The sequence below is a fragment of the Chelonia mydas genome, chromosome 21, assembly GCF_015237465.2.
Source record: "Chelonia mydas isolate rCheMyd1 chromosome 21, rCheMyd1.pri.v2, whole genome shotgun sequence".
NCBI classification, from domain to species: Eukaryota; Metazoa; Chordata; order Testudines; family Cheloniidae; genus Chelonia; species Chelonia mydas.
This window is the reverse complement of record NC_051261.2, coordinates 7,810,429-7,837,851: the sequence shown is the minus strand read 5'-3', so window position 1 is coordinate 7,837,851 and position 27,423 is coordinate 7,810,429. Positions and strand designations below refer to the sequence as shown.

The 27,423-nt window shown below is 43.8% G+C and overlaps 1 protein-coding gene across 12 annotated transcripts in view; it reads left to right on the top strand.

Moving 5' to 3' along the window:
• The first annotated feature begins 490 nt into the window (after positions 1-490).
• Positions 491-27,423, top strand: part of MDM4 (MDM4 regulator of p53) — a 92,406-nt gene continuing 65,473 nt past the window's right edge. For 2 of the 12 annotated variants that reach the window (XM_043533589.1, XM_037885392.2), the window contains exons 1-10: positions 554-712; positions 8,844-8,950; positions 13,557-13,631; positions 16,409-16,542; positions 18,927-18,976; positions 21,991-22,058; positions 22,838-22,937; positions 24,382-24,542; positions 25,188-25,325; positions 25,898-25,978. In XM_043533589.1, the coding sequence (XP_043389524.1) occupies positions 8,876-8,950; positions 13,557-13,631; positions 16,409-16,542; positions 18,927-18,976; positions 21,991-22,058; positions 22,838-22,937; positions 24,382-24,542; positions 25,188-25,325; positions 25,898-25,978 (882 nt within the window). In that variant the 5' untranslated portion in view covers positions 554-712; positions 8,844-8,875. Of the gene's footprint in view, positions 713-932; positions 1,095-8,843; positions 8,951-13,556; positions 13,632-16,408; positions 16,543-18,926; positions 18,977-21,990; positions 22,059-22,837; positions 22,938-24,381; positions 24,543-25,187; positions 25,326-25,897; positions 25,979-27,423 lie in introns of those variants that run through there. The other 10 variants (XM_043533588.1, XM_027827453.2, XM_007065119.4 and 7 more) reach the window with 9 other exon arrangements.

Sequence of the window (27,423 nt, the reverse complement as noted above, 5' to 3'; positions counted from 1 at the left end):
CACACACTGGGGGTGCCTTGCATTGCCCAGTGACCGTGTGGGGCACAGATCACACACTGCTCGTGCATTGCATTGCCCAGTGGCTGTGTGGGGCACAGATCACACCCTGCGGGTGCCTTGCTTTGCCCAGTGACCGTGTGGGGTACAGATCACACACTGGGGGTGCATTGCATTGCACAGTGACCGTGTGGGGCACAGATCACACTCTGCTCGTGCATTGCATTGCACAGTGACCGTGTGGGGCACAGATCACACACTGGGGGTGCACTGCTTTGCACAGTGGCTGTGAGGACACAGATCCCTGCACATACTGCAGGGCGGGGTGCACTGCTTAAGTTGTGCTCAGTTCTGGTCGTTGCTTTCCTTCCTCCAGCTCGGTTTCTGCCCCAGTGCCCTTGCCCCCTCACGGTCCTCCAGCACGGCTGGGACACTCCCTCTCCCCCCGCCCCCGCCATCTCTATGGTAGGCGCCTCGCTGGCCGAGCTTCCCCGACGCCTCCTTTCTAGGCTTGGCTTCCGGTGCTCTCTATGGTCGCAGTCCATCCAGGAGGACTCTCCCCACGCAGTCCCTGCGGAAGTGGCCGCGCCGCCATGTTGGCTGGGAGGGGAAGTGGAGGCCTGGCCCCCCACTAAGATGGAGGAGAGGAGCCAACTGGGGGCCTAGGGCCCCCTCAGGCCGAAGGGCGAGCTGGGGCCCATGGAGCAGCGCTAGGGTGAGCCCGGGGACCTGCCTGGAGGGGCGGGGAGGCCCTGAGGCCTGGGCCCTGCCCCCAGCCTGCTGGCTTGGGGGTCAGAGGGCATAGCCTGGGGCGGGGGGCCGAAGGGGTCAGGGCAGAAGGGCAGCAGGGGGATGTGGAGGCAGCAGGGCAGCAGGCAGCAGTGTGCGGGGGGAGGCGGGGATATCCGCCTGCGGGGTAGGCCCTGCTGCGGGGATAGGTGCACGCAGGGGATGCAGGTTGTGGGCAAGGCCAGGGCAGTGGGAGTGGGAGGCAGTGTAGGGGCTGGATTACCTGTCTGGCTGTCGAGACACCTTGCAGAGGGCACTGGCAGGAGCAGAGCCTCGCACAGCTGCTGCTATTGAAAAGTTTTAAAGTTGTGGGCTTTCGCTTTGATGTATTTCTGCTCCACATTGTGTGTGTGTTGGGTGGGTGGGTGTGTGTGTGTACGTCCGTCCATTCATGTAAAAGAAAAATCTCCCCTCTGGCCGGACTCATCCTTGTTCCGAGAGCGAGCACATTCATGTTTGGGCTGCCGTGGTTTCGCGTTAGACAGCTGTGGGTGGCACAGTGCTGCTGTTTGACGTTTGTTTTGCAGTGATGATCCACTCAGTGCGACTTCGTAAAAATAGAGCCCGGGCCAGGAGAGCTGCAGCTGTGCCATTCAGAAATTAGTGTGTGTTTCTGAACACTTTTAAAATATTTATACGGTTAGATTCCTTTTCCAGCGATCAGTTTTAGGGAGCTCTGACAGTTGCCTGACGATGCATGGTTTGCTGTTAGCTGATGTTTGCTATACCTGGTCCATCAATAAAAGGAGCACTTGGCAAGCGTTTCTGTGGTTACCGTTTTCTCTTTTTTTCCCTTTTTTCCCCTAAGTTGTCACATGTCTAACAGTTACCTAAAGCATGACTTGGTACCTTTGACAGCCTTTGGAGGAACTGCTGATAGGAGCATGTTACTGCCCGATTAGGAGGGAAAATTAAGGCGGGGGCGCGCGCAGATTTGTACGTCATCGGATGCGCCGTAATTTTGACGTTGGATACTGGCACGCCTGCCCAGAAACGAACGCTGGCAAAAGCCCATCTGTAGTTTAGGAACTAGCCACTCTGCTAAGTGCAACTTAAAAACAAGGAAGCATTTTAGGAAGGGATTAGTAAGGATTTAAAAAAATGAGACCGAAAAGCATGCAGTTTCGTAACTATCTTGTAAAGTGTGTGTGTCCGTTTTTAAAGTGTGCTTTTTGCGCTTCCTGGAGTGTTGTCTGTATCTTCCAAAATGATCAACAGAAACAGTTACTGCCAACCTGGTGCCGAGTTTTTGAAAACGTTATGCACATCGGGCTTATTTAAAAGTTATATTAAAATGAGCTGTATTGCAAGTGTCTGGTTAATTGTGACTTGGGTTGATGAAGCAGCTTCTAAATACATCAGATTGAGTTTAATGGAAGAAAAATGTGAAGTTCAGATCTTTTTCGGAAAGGGAGTTGGGGCAGATAGGAGAGGGAAGTAGGGAGTGTAATGTTAAATGAGGATGAGATCTAGACCGATCTGAAGTCCTTTTTGTATCTGTGAGAGTGAAGTGTTGTTACTATATTGTGTAGATTTTAGGCTAATTTTGTTTGTGCTAGCATTCATTAGTGTTTCAATGTTGTATTACTGGCTGTGCAGCCCCAAGGTCACTGGGTGGCAGGTCAGGACTACTTATCTCTTGAGAACCTTGTGGATTAGGGTTCAAGACCTTTGGTCCCTGATGCCCACCTTGTCTCACTAATATGCTGCCTATAGTGAGTCAAGTTCACTTGTATATTGATAAGCATTTAAACTGCCCATTTGGGGTAGCAGTTGTAGAAATGCTAATGCAGAGATGGTTCCGCTGGCATTTTAGCCTCTTTAGTCTTTTAGACCTGGTTGGAGCAGGGTTAGACGGTGACTGTCCTGCAATAGAGCTGCCACGACTGAAGCTGCATGGGTGGAAGTTGAACTGGGGGAATTCTTAGTAAAAATTTCTGGTCTAGACAGCGTGAGTGACCGTGTTTTGGAAGTGTGTGTGTGTGTGTGTGTGTGTGTGTGTGGAGTTAGACTGGCAGACAGATATATAGCAGAGCCTGGTCATAATGAAAGCTGGTATTAAAACACTGTTCTAGAAGTGGAACAAAGGTATCTATTTGTAGTATGTAAACTTCTGCTCTAATACGCCTGTACCTGCTTACAGTCAAGTTCTCCATGACTTCAGTTTATGGGGATTCCCTTTCCTATGTCACTGCTGCTGGAACATATGTGGTTCTCAGCCTCAGTTGCTTTTTCAGTGTCTATTAAATGACTAGTAGAATGCATCTGGCACAGCACTGGTTACATCAGTTACAAAGCTATACCTGTTAAGATATGTGACGTGTGATACAAATGTAATCACTTTAATATGCACACCTGATAAAAGAAGGACCTATTTTTAAAATCTAGATTTTCTACTCATTTTAAATTTCTGTTTGGAAATCTCAGTGATGATTGAAACATTTTGTATAAGAGATACTGTACAAAACGGATCTCCAAATGCTTTAGAGTTATACTGTTAGGGACATAAATAATATGACCTCCTGAGGTCCCTTCCAACCCTGATATTCCATGAATAGCAAAAGGAGAGAAATTAAGAGCCATAGGGCAAGGAAGAAGTGATTTTGGGGACATGTTCCTCTGAACATCTTTTGAAAGATACTAGAAAAATAACCCCAGAGCAAATAGAAATATTAATGTCAGGCACAGAAAACCACCTCTATTTTGTAGCTGCAAAAACCCTCAGCTAAAACGTGACTTGTAAAAGTGAAAGAAATGGGGATAATCTTAGCATGCCTTGTTTTCCATCCCCCAAAATGGAGGAAGCATGATGTAGTGTTTAAAGCACAGGACTGTAAGTCAGAGAGACCACTAGTCTGTTCCTGCTTGCTCTGCCACTGACTAGCTATGTGACCTCTGTCAAGTCAAGTCAGTGGGTCAACATCAATTTAAAAAATCACTGTTCACTTGGATGAGAGTGTGAGGGGAAACTATTTACTGTTGTTGCAAGTATGAAGGTTGTGTGGTCTAGTGCAGTGTTTCTCAACTCTTTGATACCAGGGACTGGCTTGCTGCCTTCCTAAACTGGTCAGGGAGATCTCAGGGGCTGGGGCTGGTCCACCAACCGGTTGTTGAGAAATACTGTCTAGTGGACAGAGCACTGAGCAGGGAGTCAGGACACCTGGGTTCTACTCCCAGCTTGGCCACTTATCTGCCTTATGCTGACAGTGAGCAAGTCACTTCCCCTCTGTGTCTCTTTCCTCCCAACCTTGTCCCTTTGTCTGTTTAGATTGAAAATAGTTCAGGGCAGGGACTGTCTGTTTTTTTGTCTGTACAGCACCTGGCACAATGGGGTTCTGCTCTCAGCTGGGGCTTTTAGAAGCTACTATAAATACGAATAATAACTTCAAAACCATGATCTTGCAACGGCTTCCTGCGAGTGAACCCCTTGCCTATGCAAAAGTTCCACTGACTTCATATATATGTACTTTGTATATATGAAGTTGGGTGTCAAAGGTTATTTTACAGGCTGTAATCGGGGTGTTCTAGGGACGATAGGGACAAGCAAAAATAAAGCCTAAATGAGAAACCCATCACCAATTCATATTAAGGTACAGTAATAAATATGATCAATTTCTTCAGCGTATAGATGCCTTTGGTTTACGACAGAGAAAAAAGCAGATCTTTGCTGATACTACTTGCATAAATTTAGTCCCTACAGGTCCCTGCTTGTCTTGTAGAAGGAGGTGTTCCGAGAATACAGTGGTGGGTTATACAATCAAAGATTATGGTACCATGTATTTTTTTTTCCCTTTGACTGTCTGAATCCAAATCAGTTTACTAGGATTTCTGTTGTTCATCAAGTAGTGTAGAGACTCAAAGGACTTACAGAAGGTAATCACTCACAGCCCTGTCCTTTCAAAGGGGAGAAAAAAGCCCATTAGGATAGGATTACTGCAAACATGTTTGTCTACAGTAGATTTCTAGATGTATCACCAGGGACAAATACTGTTATCGGTTGTGGTTGATTTAGGAAGATTTGCAGAGCCATTTGCCAGTGCTTCAGTTTTTATTTTTTTTAATTGGAATAATCAACTTGAAAATAAATCTAGATTTCCCTCTTCCTCCCCCCCAAAAAAACCGGTTTTGCAATAAAAGAATGTTGCATCATTTTTTGCGAATCTTAATTATTAATTATCAGAGGCGTAGCCGTGTTAGTCTGCATCCACAAAAACAATGACAGGTTTCAGAGTAGCAGCCGTGTTAGTCTGTATTTGCAAAAAGAAAAGGAGTACTAGTGGCACCTTAGAGATTAACCAATTTATTTGAGCATAAGCTTTCGTGAGCTACAGCTCACTTCATTGGATGCATTCAGTGGAAAATACAGTGAGGAGATTTATATACACACAGAACATGAAAAAATGGGTGTTACCCCTCAGACAGAGACAAACACCTACAAGATCTCTATCAAGCATTCTTACAACTACAGTACCCACCTGCTGAAGTGAAAAAACAAATTGACAGAGCCAGAAGAGTACCCAGAAGTAGCCTACTACAGGACAGGCCCAACAAAGATAATAACAGAACGCCACTAGCCGTCACCTTCAGCCCCCAACTAAAACCTCTCCAACGCATCATCAAGGATCTACAATCTATCCTGAAGGACGATCCATCACTCTCACAAATCTTGGGAGACAGGCCAGTCCTTGCCTACAGACAGCCCCCCAACCTGAAGCAAATACTCACCAGCAACCGCACACCACACAACAGAACCACTAACCCAAGAACCTATCCTTGCAACAAAGCCCGTTGCCAACTGTGTCCAAATATCTATTCGGGGATACCATCATAGGGCCTAATCACATCAGCCACACTATCAGAGGCTTGTTCACCTGCACATCTACCAATGTGATATATGCCATCATGTGCCAGCAATGCCCCTCTGCCATGTACATTGGTCAGACTGTACAGTCTCGACGTAAAAGAATAAATGGACACAAATCAGATGTCAAGAATTATAACATTCATAAACCAGTTGGAGAACACTTCAATCTCTTTGGTCACTCGATTACAGACCTAAAAGTCGCAATATTACAACAAAAAGACTTCAAAAACAGACTCCAACGAGAGACTGCTGAATTGGAATTAATTTGCAAACTGGATACAGAAAAGGGTATGCATCCGATGAAGTGAGCTGTAGCTCACGAAAGCTTATGCTCAAATAAATTGGTTAGTCTCTAAGGTGCCACAAGTACTCCTTTTCTTTTTGCGAATACAGACTAACACGGCTGTTACTCTGAAACTGGATTCAATTAACTTAGGCTTGAATAGAGACTAGGAGTGGATGTGTCATTACACAAAGTAAAACTATTTCCCCATGTTTATTTCCCCCCCCCCCCCCCCCACTGTTCCTCAGACGTTCCTGTTAACTGCTGGGAATGGCCCACCTTGATTATCACTACAAAAGGTTCTCTTCCCCCCCTTCCCCCCCTCCCCCCCTCTCCTGCTGGTAATAGCTCATCTTAAGTGATCACTCTCCTTATAGTGTGTATGATAACACCCATTTTTTCATGTTCTGTGTGTATATAAATCTCACTGTATTTTCCATTGAATGCATCCGATGGAGTGAGCTGTAGCTCATGAAAGCTTATGCTCAAATAAATTGGTTAGTCTCTAAGGTGCCACTAGTACTCCTTTTCTAAAAACGATGAGGAGTCCAGTGGCACCTTAAAGACTAACAGATTTATTTATATCCAAATAAATCTGTTAGTCTTTAACGTGCCACCGGACTCCTTGTTGTTTTAATTATTGTTGTCTATCAAAGATTAGCTTTGTTTGGTTCTTTATTGGCAGTCCTTCATATGTCTTGATAAACTCAAAATTCCTACCATGTGGCAGATGTATCATGACTTTAAAAAAGACTTCTGCAAACGAAGCCCTGACCCCTTAAAGGAGATTTTTTTTTAAATGGCAGATCTGAATTTACCTTACAGTACTTAAAAAAAAATTAAATCAAATAAGTCTTAAATGCAGTGTCACTGCCTGTGTTACGGTAGTAATATATTACATAAACTCTTGTGCAATAAAATCTGTCTCTTCACGGTTCTTGGAGGAATGTCATAAATCTTCGTCAAAGCAAAGAATAAAAAGCATGCAACTCTAAATGAGAGTAGGACGGCAAAAATTAATTTAAAGTCACATAGGTTATACAAAATGAAAGATCACTTCATATTGTTGCATAACTTTATATCAGTGCTGTACCACTTGAAGCCCTTGAGGATACATTGTGGCTGGGTAGAGTAGAAAAGCTTACCCTCTCTCCTCTAAATGCCTGTAACCTGGTACCATATTCTGCAGTCATCTTACAAAGATGTGTATACAAGAGCAGATAAAGCAGGGTTTTTAGTGTGTATTAGTACCTTACAGCAAAAGTCTCACCTGCACAGCTAAAATCTATTGTTAGAGCCCTGCGCGGAAACAAATTTTCTGTCTGCATCTGATCCTCAATTTGGCAAAAATGACCCTCTGATATCCGCAGATTGGCAGGGCTTTAGATATAAAATTTGAATCTGCGTCCATTCGCAATCCACAAAAATGGTCTGTGCCTATCTGCATCCACGGTTATCTGGGGATTTGCAGGGCTCTATCTATTATGTTGGTAGGGTGGAGTGACAAGTGTTTGGTTTTGTGGACGGCACAGGTTTTAAAATGGTGTTCCTGAATCGAATTCATCAAAATATTATCAGATGGCAAGACATTAAATTTCGAGAGTGTAGGCGTCTTTGCACTTGCAGATAGATGCCTTTCAACCAGGGTACTCAGCAGCTGGATGTAAACACTTAAGCACTGACCTAGCATTGTCTACAGGGTTGTGGATTTTTCACACCACTGAACTGGGTCAAGTTAACTTTTTAGTGTAGACCAGGCCAAAGGGTATGTGGCTCCACTGCAGAGTGAGGCTGTGTCTGTATGTACAGTCTTGTGAAGACGCTCTATGCCCATTGGTGTTGAAAAAACAAAAAAAAAAAAAACACCTCTGCGAGCGGCATAAGCTATGTCAGCAGGAGAAGCGTTGAGTATGGACTAGGACTCAGGAGACCAGGTGTGTCTGTGACCTTGGACAGTTGCTTCTTGCTTGTGTCTCCTTCTGTAAAGGATAATAATCCTAACTATGCCTAAACAGATGGGCTGTCAGAGAGTCTAACTTCATAGCTCCATACATGTCTGAAGGCACCAAAAAAGGGAACAGTCTTCCCATCCCAGGTTTCTTTAGCATCTGTGCAATATAGAACTTGTTGAGAACTTGGGTGTCGTTTGGAGTGAGGGGGATGGGGGCTCCAGTGATCTTTGGGGCTCTTTGTTAAGTTGATCCCATCAATTTGAAGGGTGGGCGTTTAATCACTAGCATTTAGTTCTTCCACCCACTGTGTACCTACCCTTGCTGACTCATGAAGCTGCTATTGTCTGTAAGGCTTTCCAGTGGGGTAAAACTGTGACTTAGCTGTTACTGTCCATTCTGACTCATTAAGAACTTGCCTCAACATGTCACAGAAGACTCTGTGTCTTTGAACAGGCAGGTCACAACAGAAAGAAGAACTGTCTGGGATTTGCAGATGAGCGTGGGAATATTTTATCCTAGCATTCGGGTCTCCCAGTGAGCAAGATTTTTCTAGAGCATGGTGAAGGTGGGGGGAGGGGTGGGAGTGTCACCAGTGCAGATCAGCCTGAGATGGTTAGTGAACAGAAATTGTAAATTTCATAAAAGCAAATTGAAGACATGCTTCTTGGTTGCTGAAGGATTTCTGCCCCAGCTGCTCTGAGAAGGCTGCCTGTTCAGGTAGCTGAGCAGCTAGGTTTAACTTACCTAGGAGAGAATTGGTTTTGGATCGCTCAGATTATTGGCAAACTATAAAACAATTGCATGGGCGGATGCAGTAACTTTAGATTTTTTATGCTACATTTTAGGATGTACATGCGGGGAAGATGGATTTCCTAAAGCTTCTAAGAAACGGAAGTGGTTAAACTCAGGACCTGCTGCTTCTGACTTGCTACTAAACATAACCTTGTTGTTGTTTTAGTTTATACTGTAGACAGCTACTTCACTGCCAAAATGACATCTTCGACCTCTGAACAGTATCCAGCATCTGAGAATGCCTGCAGAATCGCACTTGGACAAGCTAATCAGGTAATCTCCCCTTCCCACTCTACCCTCCCCCAGTCACACACTCTTGGCTTTCCTCTCTCCTTGTTAAAAAATAAGGCCAGTGAAGCCATACTAGAGCAGCTTTGACTTCGAGGCTTGTGGCCTCTCGTACAGGGTGGAATGAATAGTCTTCCATCAAGTCAGTGGTTTGTGAACATTAACTAGCAGTGCTGCTGGTATGGATGATAAATCGGTAATATTGGACTGACATTTGAAACAGTGGGGGAAAAGTGAGGTGGGTTAAACTGGCCACACAGGAAAGTGCATAATGTTTGTATTTCCAGGCTTCATACCTTATTTAGGCTGTGTCTACATTAGCAAGCTTACAGCGGCACAACTGTACCAGTGCAGCTACGCTGCTGTAAGATCTCTTGTGTAGCCGCTCAATGTCCACAGGAGAGAGCTCTCCCGTCAACATAATTAATCCACCCTCAACGAGTGGTGACAGGAGCTTCTCCTGCCGACATAGCACCGTGTGCACTAGCATTTATGCCGGCACAATGTCCCTAACCTCTGTTTGCCAGAAGCTGGGAATGAGCGACAGGGGGATGGATCATTTGATAGTTACCTGTTCTGTTCATTCCCTCTGGGGCACCTGGCATTGGCCACTCAAATAAATTGGTTAGTCTCTAAGGTGCCACAAGTACTCCTTTTCTTTTTGCGAATACAGACTAACACGGCTGTTACTCTGAAACCTGTCAGAAGATAGGATACTGGGCTGGATGGACCTTTGGCCTGACCCAGTAGGGTCGTTCTTATAATTTATGTTGCTCAGGGGAGTGGGCTATTCGTACCTCTGAGCAACATAAGTGGTAGTGTAGACCTAGCCTTACATGGGACCACACAGAGTTCCTTTTTAAAATCTCTGGACTATATGGAACTGTTAAATTATGCAGTTCCTCAGAATATGAAAAGACACTCATCTGTGTGACCTAGTTTATAAAGCCAATAACATCTCTCTCTCTTGGAGCTACCTTGAGTGAACACTGAACATGTGCTGTTCCCCATACCAATCTATTCCCAGGGCATTGGTGGAATGAGTGCCAATATGTCATAGCCTTACTGCTTTAGGAAAGCTATCCAAAGCCAGCGTGGCCATTCTTTAGCATTGAGTGTGGGAATCTGGAAAACTGGCACTGCATCAACATGTTGGCTGCCAGTCAAAGAGAAAAATCTGCAGTGTGAGCTATGGCGAGAAAAATGCAGTTTACAAACCATGATGAGTGGGTTCTCCAAGACAAAAATCTTTCATTGGTAAGAGCATGTGTCTGGCTGGGGGTGGGGAGTGTAAAATTAAAAGGCTCTGAAGGGACTCAAACTCCCCTATATACTTAATTTATAAATGGTAAAATCCATCTGAGTCCCATGCAGAATTGATTAACATGCTTCTTTATTCAGCTCGTTCTACTGAAAAAATTGTAAATAAATAAGCAGACTTTGATGTTAGTACAGAAATATTGGCTGCCTACACCCATTATCTTGGGGAATATGGAATGAACGAACATTCTCGTCTCCAATTTGGCTTCATTGTGGTAGCTAAGGTGCTATTTTAAATATTCAAATTAATTTAGGCAATTTTTTTTAAACACAGAAAGGGGAGGGTGAGGAGATAGTTATTTAAAATGAAGAAAAATCCATGCCAGTGGTCTTTAGCTTGGAGAAGTAAAACTGTCTTGTACTTGCATTAATTGTGCTTATAAGAACATTGTATATATACTGGCACACGCTTTTACTTTCATTGAGCTTAATTTGTTATGTCCTAGCAAAATGGCTGGTGTTGGAAAGAAGAATTGCGGCATGAGTTTGGACATTCCTTGCTCCGTTTGATTTGGTTTTGAAAGATGAAAGGTTTTTTTAAGAGTGAATTTAGCAATGATAAGGATGTGGGAGTAGATAGCTCAGATTAGTTTAAGGCGAAGATAAATACATTCTTAGAATTTGAAAACAGTGTGCACAATGGGATGAATTCCTGCCTGAGTATTGTCTGGCAGCTGAGTTCTTGACCAATTAGTTGGTGACAGATAATAACAAAGCTCCTCTTACCTCAGGCAGGAGCTTGGTGGTTCCAACTCTCCCTGGAGGTTAGGGTGTAGTGGGCTTGGGAATTTTGAGTTGTCCTCTTCCCCCTCCTTTCAGGAACTGAGGGCTTTTTGCAATTGCATGTATATAGGGAGAGATCTGAGCTATCTAGACACAGCTGAGCCCACCTTTGCTGGAGAGAAGATATAAAGGGCCAGGTTTCAGAGTAGCAGCCGTGTTAGTCTGTATTAGCAAAAAGAAAAGGTGTACTTGTGGCACCTTAGAGACTAACCAATTTATTTGAGCATAAGCTTTCATGAGCTACAGCTCACTTCATCGGATGCATGAAGTGAGCTGTAGCTCATGAAAGCTTATGCTCAAATAAATTGGTTAGTCTCTAAGGTGCCACAGGTACGCCTTTTCTTTTTATAAAGGGCCAGTTACAGCAGGAAAGAGGTTCAGAGGCGTGCTTCAATAGAACAAGCCTCTGATAAGTGTTCTGAGAACAGTAAAGAGTGTTGTGTACAAAAACCCTTCCCACCACACGACCAGTGGAAGCATCTCGCTGCTTGTATTCTAACCAGTGAATGATCTCTTACCCATCCGTAATGTGGAATAGAGCATGTGTGTACAGTGAGTACGGAGAGCTCATACCTACTTCTATATGCTTATGGAATAGCAGGATGCCACTAATGAAAGGACTGGACTGGATCATTGGTTCTCTTAATCCATAAATCCTGTTTTCTTTCAAAAATAACATCAGCCTGACAGAATCATTGCTTCCAGCTGATTTATTTGAGCAGAAATAATTAGAAATAATTAGGCCAGGCTAGAAAAAGCTGTTCCCTGCCACTGTTTTTCAGAACTTTTGTTTTTCCAGCCTTATGAAGCCATTTCAGAAGTGGCAGGTGAAATTGTCCACAGTCTTCTAAAGACTTCACTCGTAGTTGCTGTAGCATTATTGTAGCCCTAATTGGGTTTTGTTAACGCTGAAATGAGAAGGGGACAGGGAGAAGAAAGCTCTGACAGACAGAGCTAAAATTGTGAAAGCTGCAGCTTACATGCTGAGGGCCAGGTTCTGAGTGCAAATACGTTGCCACTGTCTCCCTGAACACACAGATGACGTTTTCTTTGGAGATGCAGCAATATGTAGTGTTTATCCAACATCAGGATTTTGTCCTAAAGTTAATCAATGTATGTTCAGAAAAATGCCACTGCTTTTGCATATATCCCTCCCAAAACACGCCACATTTTAAATCCATCCCCTCTGGCCTGCTGGTATTAAGTCCTGAAGGATGCAAGAGGCAAATGGGGGAAAGGTTTAATGTAGCAATATTGATTGTATTTTTAAAACACCATAACATTCAGCTACTAATTTGAGCAATCAGGTTGGGGCACCTTGATGGTTTTGTGGAGAACAATACTGATCTATGCCGTGGCATATCTCCCTAGGATGTTACTCTTTCAGGATTTGCGCGGATGGACTTGAGTAGGGCAGTTGGGTACTGATAACTATTTAAAACTTGCCACTGCTTTTTTTTTTGTAACATTCGTACTACATTAGCTGTCTCGTCTGCTATTGAGATTTGCTCAGGTGTATAGTGTGGAAGTAACCAAAGGGAAACTACCATGAAGTTGCTTCAGGTTCACACTTCTTGTGTGAGTGTGTGCCCATGACCAGAGAGCCCCACTACAAGACCTATTAATACAAAATTCATAACTCTGGTGAGAGATTGGGTGGAAGTTTGGGGTCCATGGGGAGTGCAGGATCAGTCCTTTAATGCTACTTAAAATAAACTTTTATATGCTGCGTCCTCTTCTTGTAATTTTTTTCTCTATTTACAAGTTTTTAATAGCCAAACATCACCTATGGGCTGTGCAGAAGGGACCTATTCTGTTCTTCCCATTCAGTGAGCCAGATTTAAACCTGGTCTAATTGAAGTTAGTGGTGTGGCCATTGCATTATTCCTCACATGTCTAGCTAGTCAGCCTCTAGGATTCCCCTCACCTAGGGACTAATTATCCAGTCCTTGCTCACATGACCAATGCCATGCAAGTTAATGGCACAGTGCAGATGACTACAGTCTGCCGGATTGGGCCTCCTACTTTGCTGGCTGTGCTCATCTTGTATTAGGATCAATATGGTAGAGAAGTTTCACTGACTGACTTTTAATTCTCACTAGTGAAGCATACCATTACAGATCCTGATCCTGCAATAAGCTCTGCTTGGGTCGGCCCATATTTATTTCAGCAGCGCTCTGAACAGACACAAGGGTCCATCTGCACAAAGCTCATTGCCCCAGACAGGATTGTCTTCTCTTCAAGCATATCTCAAATGCAGGTCATGAGTCCTTGGGAGGGTACCTCAAAGACTAGCGATGTCCCCCTTGGCCAACAACTCACTCTAGAACCACTTGTCCGGACTTGCTATAATGATTGTATGACAGTCTTGCCATGAGGTGTACCCCCAGCATTTATTAGCTACATAACTGATGCCCATGGACACAGTTCTTCTCAGTAGCTCACCACATTATGTAGCCAGTCCAAAACTATGTGTTCTGTATTTTAGGTACAACCGAAACTGCCACTCCTGAAGATTCTGCAAGCAGCAGGTGCACAAGGTGAAACCTTCACATTGAAGGAGGTGAGCCCAGGACTCTACTTTGATGGTTAAACCAAGAAAGGAGCTGTAATAATGGCCAGTTAACAGATGATTAATGTACCACCTTCTGAATTTTACATCCAGGACCTTGAAGATGGAAAATTATTTTATTATGAATTACTTGTGTTAAGGTAGTGCCTAGGGGCCCCTATCATGGACCAGGGCCCCATTGTTCTAGATACTGTATAAACACAATCTCTGTTAGCAAAAAGAAAAGGAGTACTTGTGGCACCTTAGAGACTAACAAATTTATTTGAGTCTCTAAGGTGCCACAAGTACTCCTTTTCTTTTTGCGAATACAGACTAAAATGGCTGCTACTCTGAAATCTCTGTTAGGTTAGAGATAACCCTGAGGCTATGTATAAAATACACTAGTAGCTAAAATGCACTGGATTAGGAATTGGGAGAGCTGGGTTTTCTTAGTAGTTCTGCCACAGATTTGTGTTGTGGTCAGGATCTCCTCACTGAGTCCTCGTTCCTGCAAGCTGATTGGTGGGAGTGTAGCCTCACTGAAGTCAGTGGGGCTCCACTGGGACCCGTTCACGTAAATCATCTTGCAGGATTGGGACCATAGGGCCTGGAAATCAGTGGGCACAGAATCGGGTCCTTGAACTCCTGTGCCTTAGTGCCTCTATCTGTAAAATAGGGCTACTTTATTATATGGGGATATGGAGGCTTTTGTGAGCATAATGGCTCAGATCCTCAAAAGCGTTTAGGCTCCTAATTCCTATTGAAATCAATGGGAGTTAGGTGCCTTAATACCTTTGTGGATCTGGGCCAAAGTGCTTTGAGATCCTCTGATGGAATCCCTATAAGAGTGCAAAATATGAATGTAAATTATTATATATCTTGAGAATCCAGAAACAGCGTTAGGAGAGATGTAATGGATAGCTGCACTCTTGTGAGATTGTCAGAAATGCTTTGCAATTGTTTTACTATCATTCATTGCTTGAAAGTTCTTAAATTGTACTTCAGTTGATATTTTCTCTTTTGAAAAGTCTCGTCAGCTAAACCTAAGACACGCTGTGAATTCATTTAAGATTAAAATGCAAAATGTATACAAGATTTAAAAAATGACACTGTCTGTGATTTACAGGGGTATCCTGTCAGCAAAGAATTAAATGCGGCCGTTTTTCATTATGAATGTGTCACATACTCCCGCAGAGCTGTGTGACTTATTTTAAACTCTTATGCATTTAAACAACTTATTTAGAGTCTAAATTTTTTTGCAAAAACAAGTTGAATGCTTTGAATGAGGGGGGGAGGGGTGTTTCAATATTAAATGTAGCCAGCTTCAGTACACAGTAGTCAGTCCTTTTGAGTGAATAGAAGTACTGTTAGCAAGTTCTTCGGTTGCATTTATCTTTGTTCAGGTGAGCCCTCTTTTGCTTCTAGTCAGGTGTCTAGTCCTGCTTGTGTTATGCATAAACAATTAGCTGTTTACCTCTTGGATTCTAATGTGAGTTCACCTAAATATCCTCTTTGTCACCAGTTCTGTGGCCTTAGTCCTCAAGGGACATTTTCTATAGCAGAGAAATCATTTTCTCCCCACACTTCTGTGTGGTTCTAATGCAAAGTATCTTGCATCTGTGATCTTTGCTCTCTACCTGTGCCAAGCAAGTGGTCTCCTCCCACTTAACTTCAGCCTTCCTTCATGTTGTCACCATATTTTCTTGCCCTCCTACTTTGGAGAGAGGACAGTTGAAGACACACTTTGGTGGTTACGGAGAAGTACCAACTCTGTAACATGGGTCTGCTGCATTGCCACTAGAGAACAATCTTAGGGTCCTTCTGAATAGCTGTTGTTACCGTGTAGGATGTTGGCTGAGCCTTTGACCCAGCCAGCTGGGTTCCATTTGGCTGAGAAGGAGCCTTTGCATAGATTATAAATAACTTCAACCTTGTCATGGTCCCTGCTGTAATCTGAGACTGCAAAGAGGTTTCTGTTTTGTTTGCTGACATTTTAAGTGGCTGGGATTAATGAAGGCAAGGCAGTAGGTAAAATCTTTCCATTTAATTCTGTACTGAAGTTGGAGTTCTTGTAAATTGGTCAAGACTACACTTCCCTTTTTTGATGGATCACATGGAACCTAGTGCTTTGATTAAATGCCAGAGCCAAATAAACTGCACTTGAAGTTACCGGAATATTGGTTTTTATCTAGTGCAGAAAACAGCATCTCATTTTGGGAAACTCTGTGGCACCATCTCACTAGAGATTTTGATGGTGCAGAGGGAAAATAGGGAATAGAATGTGATCTTTACTTGTGTTTTATAGATTGTATTTCTTGAAACATTCAGAAGGGCCTCTCCTCAGTAGAACTTGCCAAGAGACTGTGGCCAAACTTTTTTTTAAAAAAACCTGCTTGGATCATGAACCTGGCTCAGATAATAACCAAAGTACACCCTGATACATAGAACAAGTGTAGCCTAGTGGTTTACTGGGATTTGGGAAATCTGGATTCAAGTCCTGTCTCTACCACTGACTCACTGTCTGTGTCGCATTGTCACATCACTCTCTGTGCCTCGGTTTCCCCATTTGGAGAAGTGTCAATATCTCCAGTGCTTGAGATGTATGGATGGAAGGCTCTGTAGAAGGGTGACGTCTGTCCTAGATAAAGAGGTGATTCTTCACTGGCACCGTGTCATGTCAGCTAAAGGAAGTGTAAAGTGGGAGAAGGAAATGGAACACAAAGCCCTGGAGTCTTTGCTGGTTTAGTATCAACTGCAGATGTAACTAATACTATCTTACATACCCACAGGTCATGCATTATCTGGGACAGTATATAATGGTGAGGCAGCTATATGATAAGCGGCAGCAGCACATGGTGTATTGTGGAGGGGATCAGCTCGGAGAATTGCTGGGACTGGAGAGCTTCTCTGTGAAAGATCCAAGGTAGGAAGAGATGCGGCTTTGCAATGTGCTCACTGGGGGGGTGGTTCACCGTGATTAGGTATTGCTGAGGCAGGGGACCCAGCTACAACATTGTTCCTTTCTGTGATGTAGATGGGACCTCGATGGTCCACCAGCATATTGTTAGTGCTCTCGAGTGTCATTTGGCATGCCTGAATTTCATTGTAAGGAACAATTCTGCACTGTCTGGGTGGTGGACTAGTTGGTGTAACTGTCTTTCTGGCTCTAACTTCTGTAATTCCCAGTCCCTTGTTTCTCAGTTCAGCAGGGGCTTGGATTGCTGTGGAGGCGATATCTTCCGCTTCTCTGGATGTAGGGGAGAGGGCTCAAGTTTCATAGTCACAATCTCTCAGGATTTTACTGAAGGGAAACTTTACTTTGCCGTGCTTGTTCGTTTGCAGAGAGATTTGTGTGTTTTGTCAAAGGCTTTGCCTGTTCTTTGCCAGCCCAGCATCTCTGACCTTTTGGAGGCCTAATGCGAAACTTGTGGCATGAATTCATTTCTGTGACGGGATCCCCGGGGTGCAACCCCACATCTAGCTAGATTAGATGAATGCTCCCAGAGCCTCTCATGAATCAAACAGAGAAGGGCACGAGCCAAATCCCCCAGCTCCCAGCCTTGTACCTCAGGAATATACTGTCTTGCACTGCTCAAGACGAACTGTGCAAATTTAATTGGTTCACCACTTCATCCATGGAAAATGGATATACACCAGCCTTTGTAAATCTGAGCAGATTTACCAAATACTTTAGGCAAAATTACTGGTAAAGATAAACAGTAACACAAGTTTATTTACTACAAAAGAGATAAGTTATAAGTGATAGGCAAAACGTCAGAGTTAGTTACCAAAATATAAGCATGCAGTCTAAACTCTCAACCCTATTAGACTGGGCAACATCTAGATTAAGCAGTTTTTCTCACCCCACTGGATATTGCAGTTCATAGTATGCAGGTTTCACCCTTGAAACCTGGGCCAATCTCCTCTGTTAGTGTCTTCAGTCTTCTCAGTGTCCTTGTTGCTAGTTGCAGCAAAGGTGGGAGGGAGGAGAAAAGGCAAAGCATGGGGCCACTATGTTCTGTTTTATACCTTAGGGTATGTCTACACTTACATTTTATAGCGCTCTAATGTGCTGGCTCAGGGGTATGAAAAATCACCCCCCTGAGTGCAGCAAGTTTGAGCGCTTTAAAGCGCCAGTGTAGACAGGCTGAGAGCGCTGGGAGGTAATCTCCTCGTGGAAGTGGATTACCAGGAGCACGCAACCACAATCGCACTTCAAATCGCTGCCGTGGGAGCGTTCCCGCAGCAGCGCTTTGAAGTTTCCAGTGTAGACATGCCCTAAGTCCATGTGCTTGGAGAACACAAGTCCAGGCATGTCTGGGGGCATTGCTGAGTCACCAGGCAAGGCTGAGCAATTGGCCTGGTGTCGCCTTGTGCAAATGAGTCATTGCATTGTAGCTCCCTTGCTGGACAATGGCTGTTGATGGTTGTTCGAAACCCGCCCGGGCGTTGGTTACTTTTCCTTGCTGTTGTCTCTGGGAAGCTGCTGATTCCCCAACTTACAGCATGTTTTAGTGACAACTATACAACACAATCTCATAACTTCATATGCACTAATGAAATACATATTGAGATGGGTTATGATCTGCTGAAAGTCATTGTTCTTTCTCCTGGTACCTCAAATGGCGTGCTTTTATATGCAGTATTACAATTTATATATCAATGAGGAATATGGGGATTACAGGGTACACTTGCGAGGTATAGAGTGTCTCAATTTCTGTGCTAGCAAAATGACTGATGTAAGACAGCAGACTACTACTGGGGTTGATAGATTACAACTGCTTAAGCGAGAACTCTTGAATTCAAAAGACCAATATCTTGATATGAAAACAAATGGCCAAGAAGAGGTTATCTTTCAGATAACTCCGACAGTCTCCTAAAGGGGAGAAGTGGCTAGGGGAGGGGAAAAGGCAGTGTGTTTTTTCACAGTGATTATATCAGATGACATATATTATATCAGATGAAGGCCTGCTGTATACCATGGGCGAATCTGGGCCCGAAATGTTTTCCCAACCTTGGGAGCTCTGCCAGAGGGGGGCACCTTTAAATTACGGTTCATAAGAGTTAGGTTAGGAGAAGCTGTTTCAGTACTTCCCTTACTGTGCCTTCCCCTGGCCAGTATTGCCCATTTAGAGAGCTGCACTGGCTGCGAGCAAGGAGGGTCTTGCTGCTTTCTGCTGTTGCATAGTGGCTGGAATGGAGAGGATGTTAGGAGGCATGGGGCAACTGGGAGAACAAAGTAGTGATGAGGAAAGGCTATCTTATTTTTTGCTGTGGTTGCACTCACGAGTCCTCTTTTTCTTGCAGCCCAGTTTATGACATGCTGAAAAGGAACCTGACTTCTGTTACTATTACAGGTAGGTTTGTCCTAGTACAGCCAAGTGCATTCAGTACAATGTTAATGTAATTTGGGTAAGTAATGATATGTAGGAAAGAGAAATGTTCCTGGAGTGGAAAACTGCTTGTGGAGGCTTTGTGGGGACACACTCTGAGAATACATTCAAGTCACATGTGTGTCTGCAAACAGTTCACGTGGTTGGAAACCAATTAGCCCTTTGCCTGACTTGCCAGTGTATGGCTGGAGCTATACCTCAAAAAGTAGAAGACAGTTTACATCCAGAGGCACATCCTGGAAACTGACAGGGTTAAATGCTAGGTGTGAGTGAACTGGCTTGGCTAAAAATACCCCACTGAAACCTTTGCTCATCTCTCAACCTTTGCTAAGCTACAAAATGTTGAGTGATCTCCACCTGGCTCCCGACTATCGCTTGCGTCTATACTTTGTGATCTTAGTTAGGACTACGCATAGAGGTGTTGGAAATCTGACATGATGACCTATTCCCTTAAATAATCCAGTCCAGTGTCAGAGGTCTGAATACCTGACTTACCCGCTCAACATCACTGTTACTCTGTCAGCTCATGGGGAAAGCTGTCAAATCCATCCACATAAAAAGAAATTCAGTCACAAGTTGAAACAAATGTTGTTGTTGTTAACCTAGTCCCTTGTGTTTGTTTTCCCCCATGTCACAATCTACCATTCAATTAGTACAGCTGTTAGCATCTACTCAGTAGAGAATTCATACTGAAATAGCAAGCATGTGAATCGTGAGCAAGGTGCATTGTTAGAATTGTGAGGTCACATGCCATTCTTCCTAAGGCTCTAAGCAGTTTAATACCCATGACACAGTTTTCAGAGGGGCCTAGTCTATTTTTTGCACTAACAAGTAGTGGTGCATGCAAATTTAGAGGCCATTTCAGAAACTGTGGCCAAATGCTGTGTAGTTTTCCGCTTTTCAGACCTGGTTAGTGTGCATCAGTGCTTCTGGAGATCACCCATTTCCGTCTGTAATGGAGAACCTGCCTGAGCACTGTCTTGTCTAACCACCTACCTGTATCTGCAGAATAACTGTGTGAGTGCTACTTTCTATGGTGGTGATTCCCTGGCTTACTCACAAGCAGCATATGTGGAAAGTAAAGAACCCTAGGGAGACATTTTCTCCTGCTAGCAACCTCCCCTCTGGTGGAGGTGTGTGTGCGTGTTTGTGTGGGTGAGCTTGCATTTGTTCATTCTGGTCATGGTGTAACTATTTCTAAACTTGCCAAAGGAAATAATGTTCCTTAAGAGAGTAGGTCACCAAGTTATACCAGTGTGTGTGTGTGTGTGTGTGTGTGTGAGAGGGGCGGGGAACAAAACGAAACAAGCTTGGCAGACAGATCCCTTATTTTGTACACCCAGTCGTGAATTCACAAGTGTCTAGGAAGGGTGCTTGTGGATTTATTTAATTTTTTCTTAGAACAGGGCAACTGGAAATAGGATTCCATTGCCTGTCATACTTCATAGCCTCTCATACTTCATGTTCGGGGAGAGCAAACAATATTCACTGGCCAGATTTCTGCTTCTCAGTGCCTCACTCTGCAAGTTGAGGCCACTTCTATAAAGTGCACTTATAGAAGGAAGAGTGACTGTGGGATAAGAACATATCTCCTTAATAACACCTAGCTGTCATGTAGTACTTTTCATCAGTAGATCTCCGTATTCAGCCTAACTGGTCCCTGAGTCATACAACATCTACTTTAGGCTATCTGCTTTCTTGAAATTTTACATTCAGTGTTTTTATTTATGTTGGCAGAGACATTTTCCAGTATGAAAGGTGTTTTTCCAACCATTGTAAGAATAGTGTGTTCTATATATAATATGTTCAGATAGTTAGACTTCATCATAAAACCATCCTTCCTCTTCTAACACTGTGGAGCCAAAGCAAATATGGATGAGTGAGCTGAAGTCTCTTTTGCTTCAGGCAACATCAGCTAATCTCTCATTGCAGAATCTTTACTGCTGATGATGATGGAAGAGGCAGAAGAAAATAGCTGGATTTTCAGATTTGCTTTGTTGGGCATTAGAAAAATCAACCATGGGCTTGTAAATAGAGTATATTTGATAGGGACGTGAGTGGGAGAGAATATGGGATCCAGCAGTGTCGTTTTACAGTCACTCTTCTATCTGTAACTGCACTTCACTGTGTTTTCCTGTTTGTGTTGTGAAGTACAACAGGCATAGAAACCCAGTCCTGCTCTCCTAGAAGTCAGCGTTGCCATGGAATTAAAAGGGAGCGGGAACAGTCCCTATGAGCCATTCCGCTCATTTAGCCTTTTCTAAAATACAGGTCTTCGGTTTAGTTACAATCATTTTTGTTAACCTGGTTGCTTTGGCTTTTAGCTTAGACTGTAAGGTTTTTGGGGGGCGGGGGAGTTTTGAGTAACCTTTGGGGCCTGTGTATTTGTCTACATTAAGTTGTATTGAGGACATGTACACTGACTGTGAATACCGAGGGAGGAGTCTGCCGGGATGTGGACCTTCCCCTATTTGGTCTGGTTTCTTCTTTCTTCAAAATGACATCTCCCCACAGCTAGTCTCTGTGGCCAGTGGCAGAGAGTGTATCCATCAGGCATTTCCCTCGTGGCCTTGTTTTTCAGCATGGAGCTGCTCTAGGCTCCAGGCTGGAGTCACGACCTCTGCTGCTGCATTGAGCTTCCCTGCCTACAACCTGGCAGCTTGCAGAGGGAGGGCAGGCCATGTGCGGGGTGTCAGGATTCTTACCTGCAATGAGGTGTAAGGTCTCCCAGTGGCCACAGACACTTCCTACTCCCTAGTCCAGTGCCCTCATAATAAGAACAAAGAAATAGGCTGTCCCCCTGTAATAGCCATCTGGGAATTGGCCAGCTGCCTAAGCAACTAGAATCCTTTCTTCTGTAAAGTGCTACACACCTGTCTGCCAAGCCTGGCTCATTGGTTGCTTGCTGAGGGCCCTCTGTGTTGTGAGAATGGTTATTACCAGGGAAGGTTTTTTCTTTTGTTTTACTTGCCATATAGATGCTGCACAGACTCTTGCTCTCGCAAAGGATCAGAGCGTCGATAATCCAAGCCAAGACCAGCTGAAGGTAAACCCACTGCCTGGTGGTTTCTTTTGTTGTACAGAGCGGCCCCTTCTCTGTACCTGTGCATGGTGGACTGCCAGAACTTTTTACTGCTTGACTGGTAGGTCTTCGCCTTCCTTAAAAGTTCTGGGGAGTCCACAGACCAGGGACAGAGTGACCCTTCTCTGTTCTCTTCATAACAGAGTTCCATTCTCTGGGCGCGTTTCTCTGGGATGTAACACTTCCTGTCCTCAGTCCCTCCAGCTTGCACTGTGTTTGGATTTTTTTTGTGAGTGTGTGTGTGTTGTTTTGTTTCTCCCATTCTTCAAACAACAGATTGAACTTCCTAAAAGCGTAAACTGGTTTTGCTCAGTGGGATCATTTTCGAAAGCTTCCAGGCAGAATCTGGAAACCTGGGAAAAATCTTTGTCTAGTCCTAACTTGTTTTGGGCATATACATGGGGAATAATACAGTTTGGTATGGGAAGTGCCTATGCAGTCTGGAGTGTGGGGGTGGTGGGGGATGAATATCACAATATTACTGCATTAAAGATGGCAACTTTTGGTTTCTTGCCAATCTTGAGATTTTTCCTGGGTTGAAAGTACTCCTCGTGTGCTGATAATAGATCCATAGCAGCCTTCTGGAAAGGTTAATACTGTGTGTTGTGCTCAAAAAACTTTTATTCTTCTATGGAACTCCTTGGTGTTGCACTGCAGCTGGTGACTCAGAGTGGAAGTGCTACATCCCCTTGTCCCTATAAGCTCTGATGGGCTAATGGGTGTCTTTTCTGCCTTCCTTCAAGCAGACTAGCACAGGGAGAAGCTCTGACACTGAGGGAATAGAGGACAAAAGTGGTGCTCCTGCTTTGTCTACCTCACAGCTCAACTATGGAAACTACGAAGGTGAGTGCAGGTTGTTTCCACATTGAGGGGCAAGCACAAGCCCACCTACACATTTGTGAATACTGCACATGGTGCTCTGGATGGGAGGAGCCGATCAGAGTAGGATGCTGGGAGACTAATAAAAATCCTATTGTGGAAAGTAATCTTCCAAAGTCATGATTTTATGTGCAAAGATTTAGAGAACCATAAATATCTGCCATAGGTATTGCATAATGTACACACTTTTTAGCCCGGATACTTGGCCTCATAAATAAACAAACACTTGGAGGAAATGGCAGGTTAACACCAAACAGGACATCTATCACTAAGCAACGCCACCAAAAATCTTAGAGGGGTATTTTAAATGCTGAAATTATACTTGTATCAATTTATCTTCCATGGGGACTTTGTCTTCTAATTAATTGGAATACAGACCGAGCTGTCTGCAGTCAGTACCCGCAACCCTATCAGAGAACTGAATAACAATAGTGTTAAGTTTTGCTGTATTTTTCATCCATCCTCATAACTAGAAAATTCCTTTCTTGAAATTTGTTTTAATGTCTCTTGGGGTTTTCTTGCTAGTTCAGTGGCATGCGTATTATGGGATATGGAGGGTTTGTTTCCTTTTTGCTCATTACTCTCAACTCCACCCTGATATCAAAGGGTCTGATGTTCAAAAACTGGCTCCTCTGTTCGCAGGCTCGATTATTAGTTAGTCCAAATGAGGATGGGTAGATATTTACCTGATTGCAGGTAGAGGTGGTCCTCGTCTGTGCCTTCAAAACGGCAGGCCTGAATAAAGAGCTGGAGTGAAAGTTCTTTGGAAATGAGGCCCCCATGTGTTTGGGAACAAAGGTTGAATTCTGTGGGCTAAAGTGAGACAAGGAGTGAGAAGACTGACAGATTCCCTTCATTTTGAGGAGTTTCTGGCTGGGAGCCTTCTCATGGAATCAAGGAGCACTCATTGCTGGAATCTGGGGCCAAATCCAAACCTGGTGTGACCAGATCTAACTCGTCAGTTTAAGTGTCAGTGTGCCCAGTTTATCGAAAGCTGAATTTGTCCCCAGTGTATTGTACGAGTTTTATTTGTGCACCAGGTTTCACAAGCATGTCCCTGTAGGGAGTGTCACTTCGAATCTGCAGTGTAGTGGTGGTGTTCAAGGGGATGGTCAAGGGAATCAACAGGGCTGTACTCCGTGTGCGTGTGCACATATGCGCAACCTGTAAATAATGCACATGACTGCTCTGCTAAGCAATGTGAGCATCCAAAAGTACAGGAGGTGCAACATGCCAGTGTGATGCTGTAATAAATACAGCCAAGGGCTTGTTAACCTAGCTCAGGCAGAAAGGTATGGAATTAAAGATTCTATAATACACAATGTATTAGACTTGGATGGGTTCTGCTTTGCTGGTGCCACAAGCCGCATATGCCTGTCATGACCTAGATTCTACTTGGCTTTTGCAGACAAAGACTTAATAGAAAACCTCTCAAAAAGCAAGAAGCCCAAACTGGATCTGGTATTTGAGGAGTGGGATGTTGCTGGCCTTCCATGGTGGTTTTTAGGAAATTTGAGAAACAACTACAAGTCCAGAAGTAACGGGTCAACAGACATACAGACCAACCAGGTAAATGGATACTTTAAACAGCTAAAAATGCAGTGTATTCTCTTCCTATCCACTCTTGTGTGGGACAAGTAAATATTCCTGTAGTCATTTTTTTTCCCCACAGTTCAGAGTATGTCCAAGACCTGCAACTTCTCCCTTCTATCTACCCCGTTAAAAGTCTTTTCATGAATGCAAGGTTTGCTTTGGTAGGTCTGGACAAAATGTCCCCGCTCCCCAATGTTTTCTTCTCCATGCCAAAGTGTTGACTGTATTTCAGTGGTGCCGTGTGCATATATCCTGTGAAGGTCATTGGGATCCTTTGGGATAAAAGTCACTAATATATAATGAAGATATATGTAGCATGCTGGCTAGCCTGTGTCAACTGTTAACAAGGGGACTGAATTGTAGAGCTGGTCAGAAAATGGACACTTCTGAAAATGTGTCTCCATTTTTCAGCGTGTTCTACTGCATTGCTTGTCACCCCAAGAGTCATTAAGAGAGTTTGAGTGGGGAGAAGTCTGGTATAAAAGAAGAGGAGAGCATGCATTAGGGCTGCAGTTATGCCCCCTCTCTCTTGTTGAGAGCACTGGAGTTCCGTATACCCACACCTGTTGAATCACTAATATCCTAATGCATGCATATTTTCCCCCATCTCCTTTCTACTAGGACATAGACACTGCCATTGTTTCAGATACTACTGATGACTTGTGGTTCCTCAATGAATCTGCGTCTGATCAATTCAGTGTTGCCGTCAAAGTGGAGACAGTGGACTGTGAAGAAGTGGGGAAAGAGAGTGATAAAAAGGTATCTCCTAGTGATACACAGTACGGCTGTGTTAGCTGATCTAATTTATGTTGCAAACCTTTGCCATTCATTTCTCCTCTCCTGTTCTGCTTCTGTATTGGGAACAGGCAGTCCAATGACCAGCCAACTTTGTAAGCCTTCCTTAGTAAAGGAACCCCCCTCAGTAGTCTCTTGATGGGATGTCCATTAGAACCATTTTTCTCAGAAGCTATCAGCTGTTGGGAGTCCTCCATCTCTGCTCGTTTTGACCCGTTGAAGTCATTTTTCAAGGCACACAATCAGCTGAAAATCACACTTCTGAATTTTTTCTCTACCATTACTAGAGCCATTACTTTAAGATTCAGCACTGAAAAATATTTTTCTTGTGCTTTTTTGCGAAAACTTTGTGCACAGTCAGTTTAACGGTTTAGGCCTGATCCTGCAAACTTTGTTGATGATCAGCAAGACCGGTCACATGAGTAAAGTTACCCACATGCATGTTTGAAGGATGAAGAAAAATCCACAAATACATTTTTAGAAAAGTCATTAGTGAGTTTTGCATACAATTCTAATAACTTATTTACTCTTCCTAGTTGATTGAGGTTACGTGTACTGATGACCTCGAGGATTCTCAGTGCCTAAGTGACGACACAGATGTAGAAGCTGCCTCTGAGGTATTCATCTTTAGCTCAGCATCCCATGCTCTGAGTGTGCTGTGCCAGCTTGTCTGACTAAAATGTACACTATTTGTTGTGCTAGGAGAATGTTTACTATATCCCTTTCAAAAGCCATGATAAGTGCTCTGTAGCAAAAAAGTACATTCCCTTTGCTTGGTCACCTGTATGAAGTTTAGGGGTGTCTCTCAGTCCAGTTTGCTTTGAAAAGGTGTCGGTTTAAATACTGACACCAGGATTGGCACAAAATGGCCCCCTTGTTGGCAGCCTGAAGAGCAGTCAAGCATTGAATGGGCCATGGAGATGGAACACACCACTCACAACAGAACAGTCCCTTCACGTGCAGGTTTAGGCAGTGTTGCTGGGCAGTGTGGGAGAGTTTGCACCTGCCTGTGCTGTAGCTGTTCTCTGGCTAGATGATTCAGGGCTTTCTTCTGTGTTATGCTAAGGCCTCTTTACGCTGCCAGAATTGTGTAAATGGGAATCGGGCCCTCGGTGTCTGGCGCTGTCAAGCCAGCACTAAATTAATTAGAATAAAAAAAAAAAAACTGGTTTTGTTATGAGAGATGAAAAATGTAAATATGGATGTGTTTGCACACTGTTCTAGGGCCAAGTCTGTATTGCAGTCTGAAAGGAAATCTGGGATATTATCCTTGATGAAAATTCAGAAGTATAAACTAAGCCCCCGGTAGCCAGTGAAATAGACAGATCAGAGTTAGTCATATCAGAAAACATGCTGCTGCAATGTTCTGTATTCCAGTCAGAGTTCCACTGTATCCTGAGAGCTCCAAACCAGCTACTAAACTGCTGGTTGCTTCAAGGTGGTCCTCAGGATGGAGAGAGAATCCAATTGTCACTCTAATCTGTTTTAGTTACACACATGGCTCCTGTCACAGTAGCATCTGGGTGCCTCACCATCTTTAGTGTATTTATTCTCTACACCCCATGAAGGTAGGGCAGTGCTGTTATCACCATATTACAGATGCGGACCTGAGGCAGAGAGGGATGAAGTGACTTGTGCAGGGTGACAAAAGGTGTTTGTGGTGGAGCAGGAATTGAACCTGGGTCACCCACAGCCTACTTAGCACTTGAACTACAGATCCAGCCTTCTTCCGCATTTCCCCCTTCGGTTTCTGAACAATGTGGAAAAGAATTGTACCTTTTGACTCTTCTCCAAGAGGCATCCTTCCCAGTGTATCTTAACTGACACCAGATCTATGTTCTATCATCTGTGCTCTTTTTTCCCCTGTCCTTGCAGGCTCTCTTTTGAGGGTTTTGCTGTATGTCAAAAAAAATATGTCACTGTTCCTTGCAGCTGGCAGAGCCAAAAAAATTTTGAGCACACTTTTCTAGACTGTGCTGGCTTGACAAATCTGATTGTCCCTGGCCTAGGACAGCAGAATTATAGCTCTAAACTTGAGTAGCCATTGCCCTTGGAATATAGG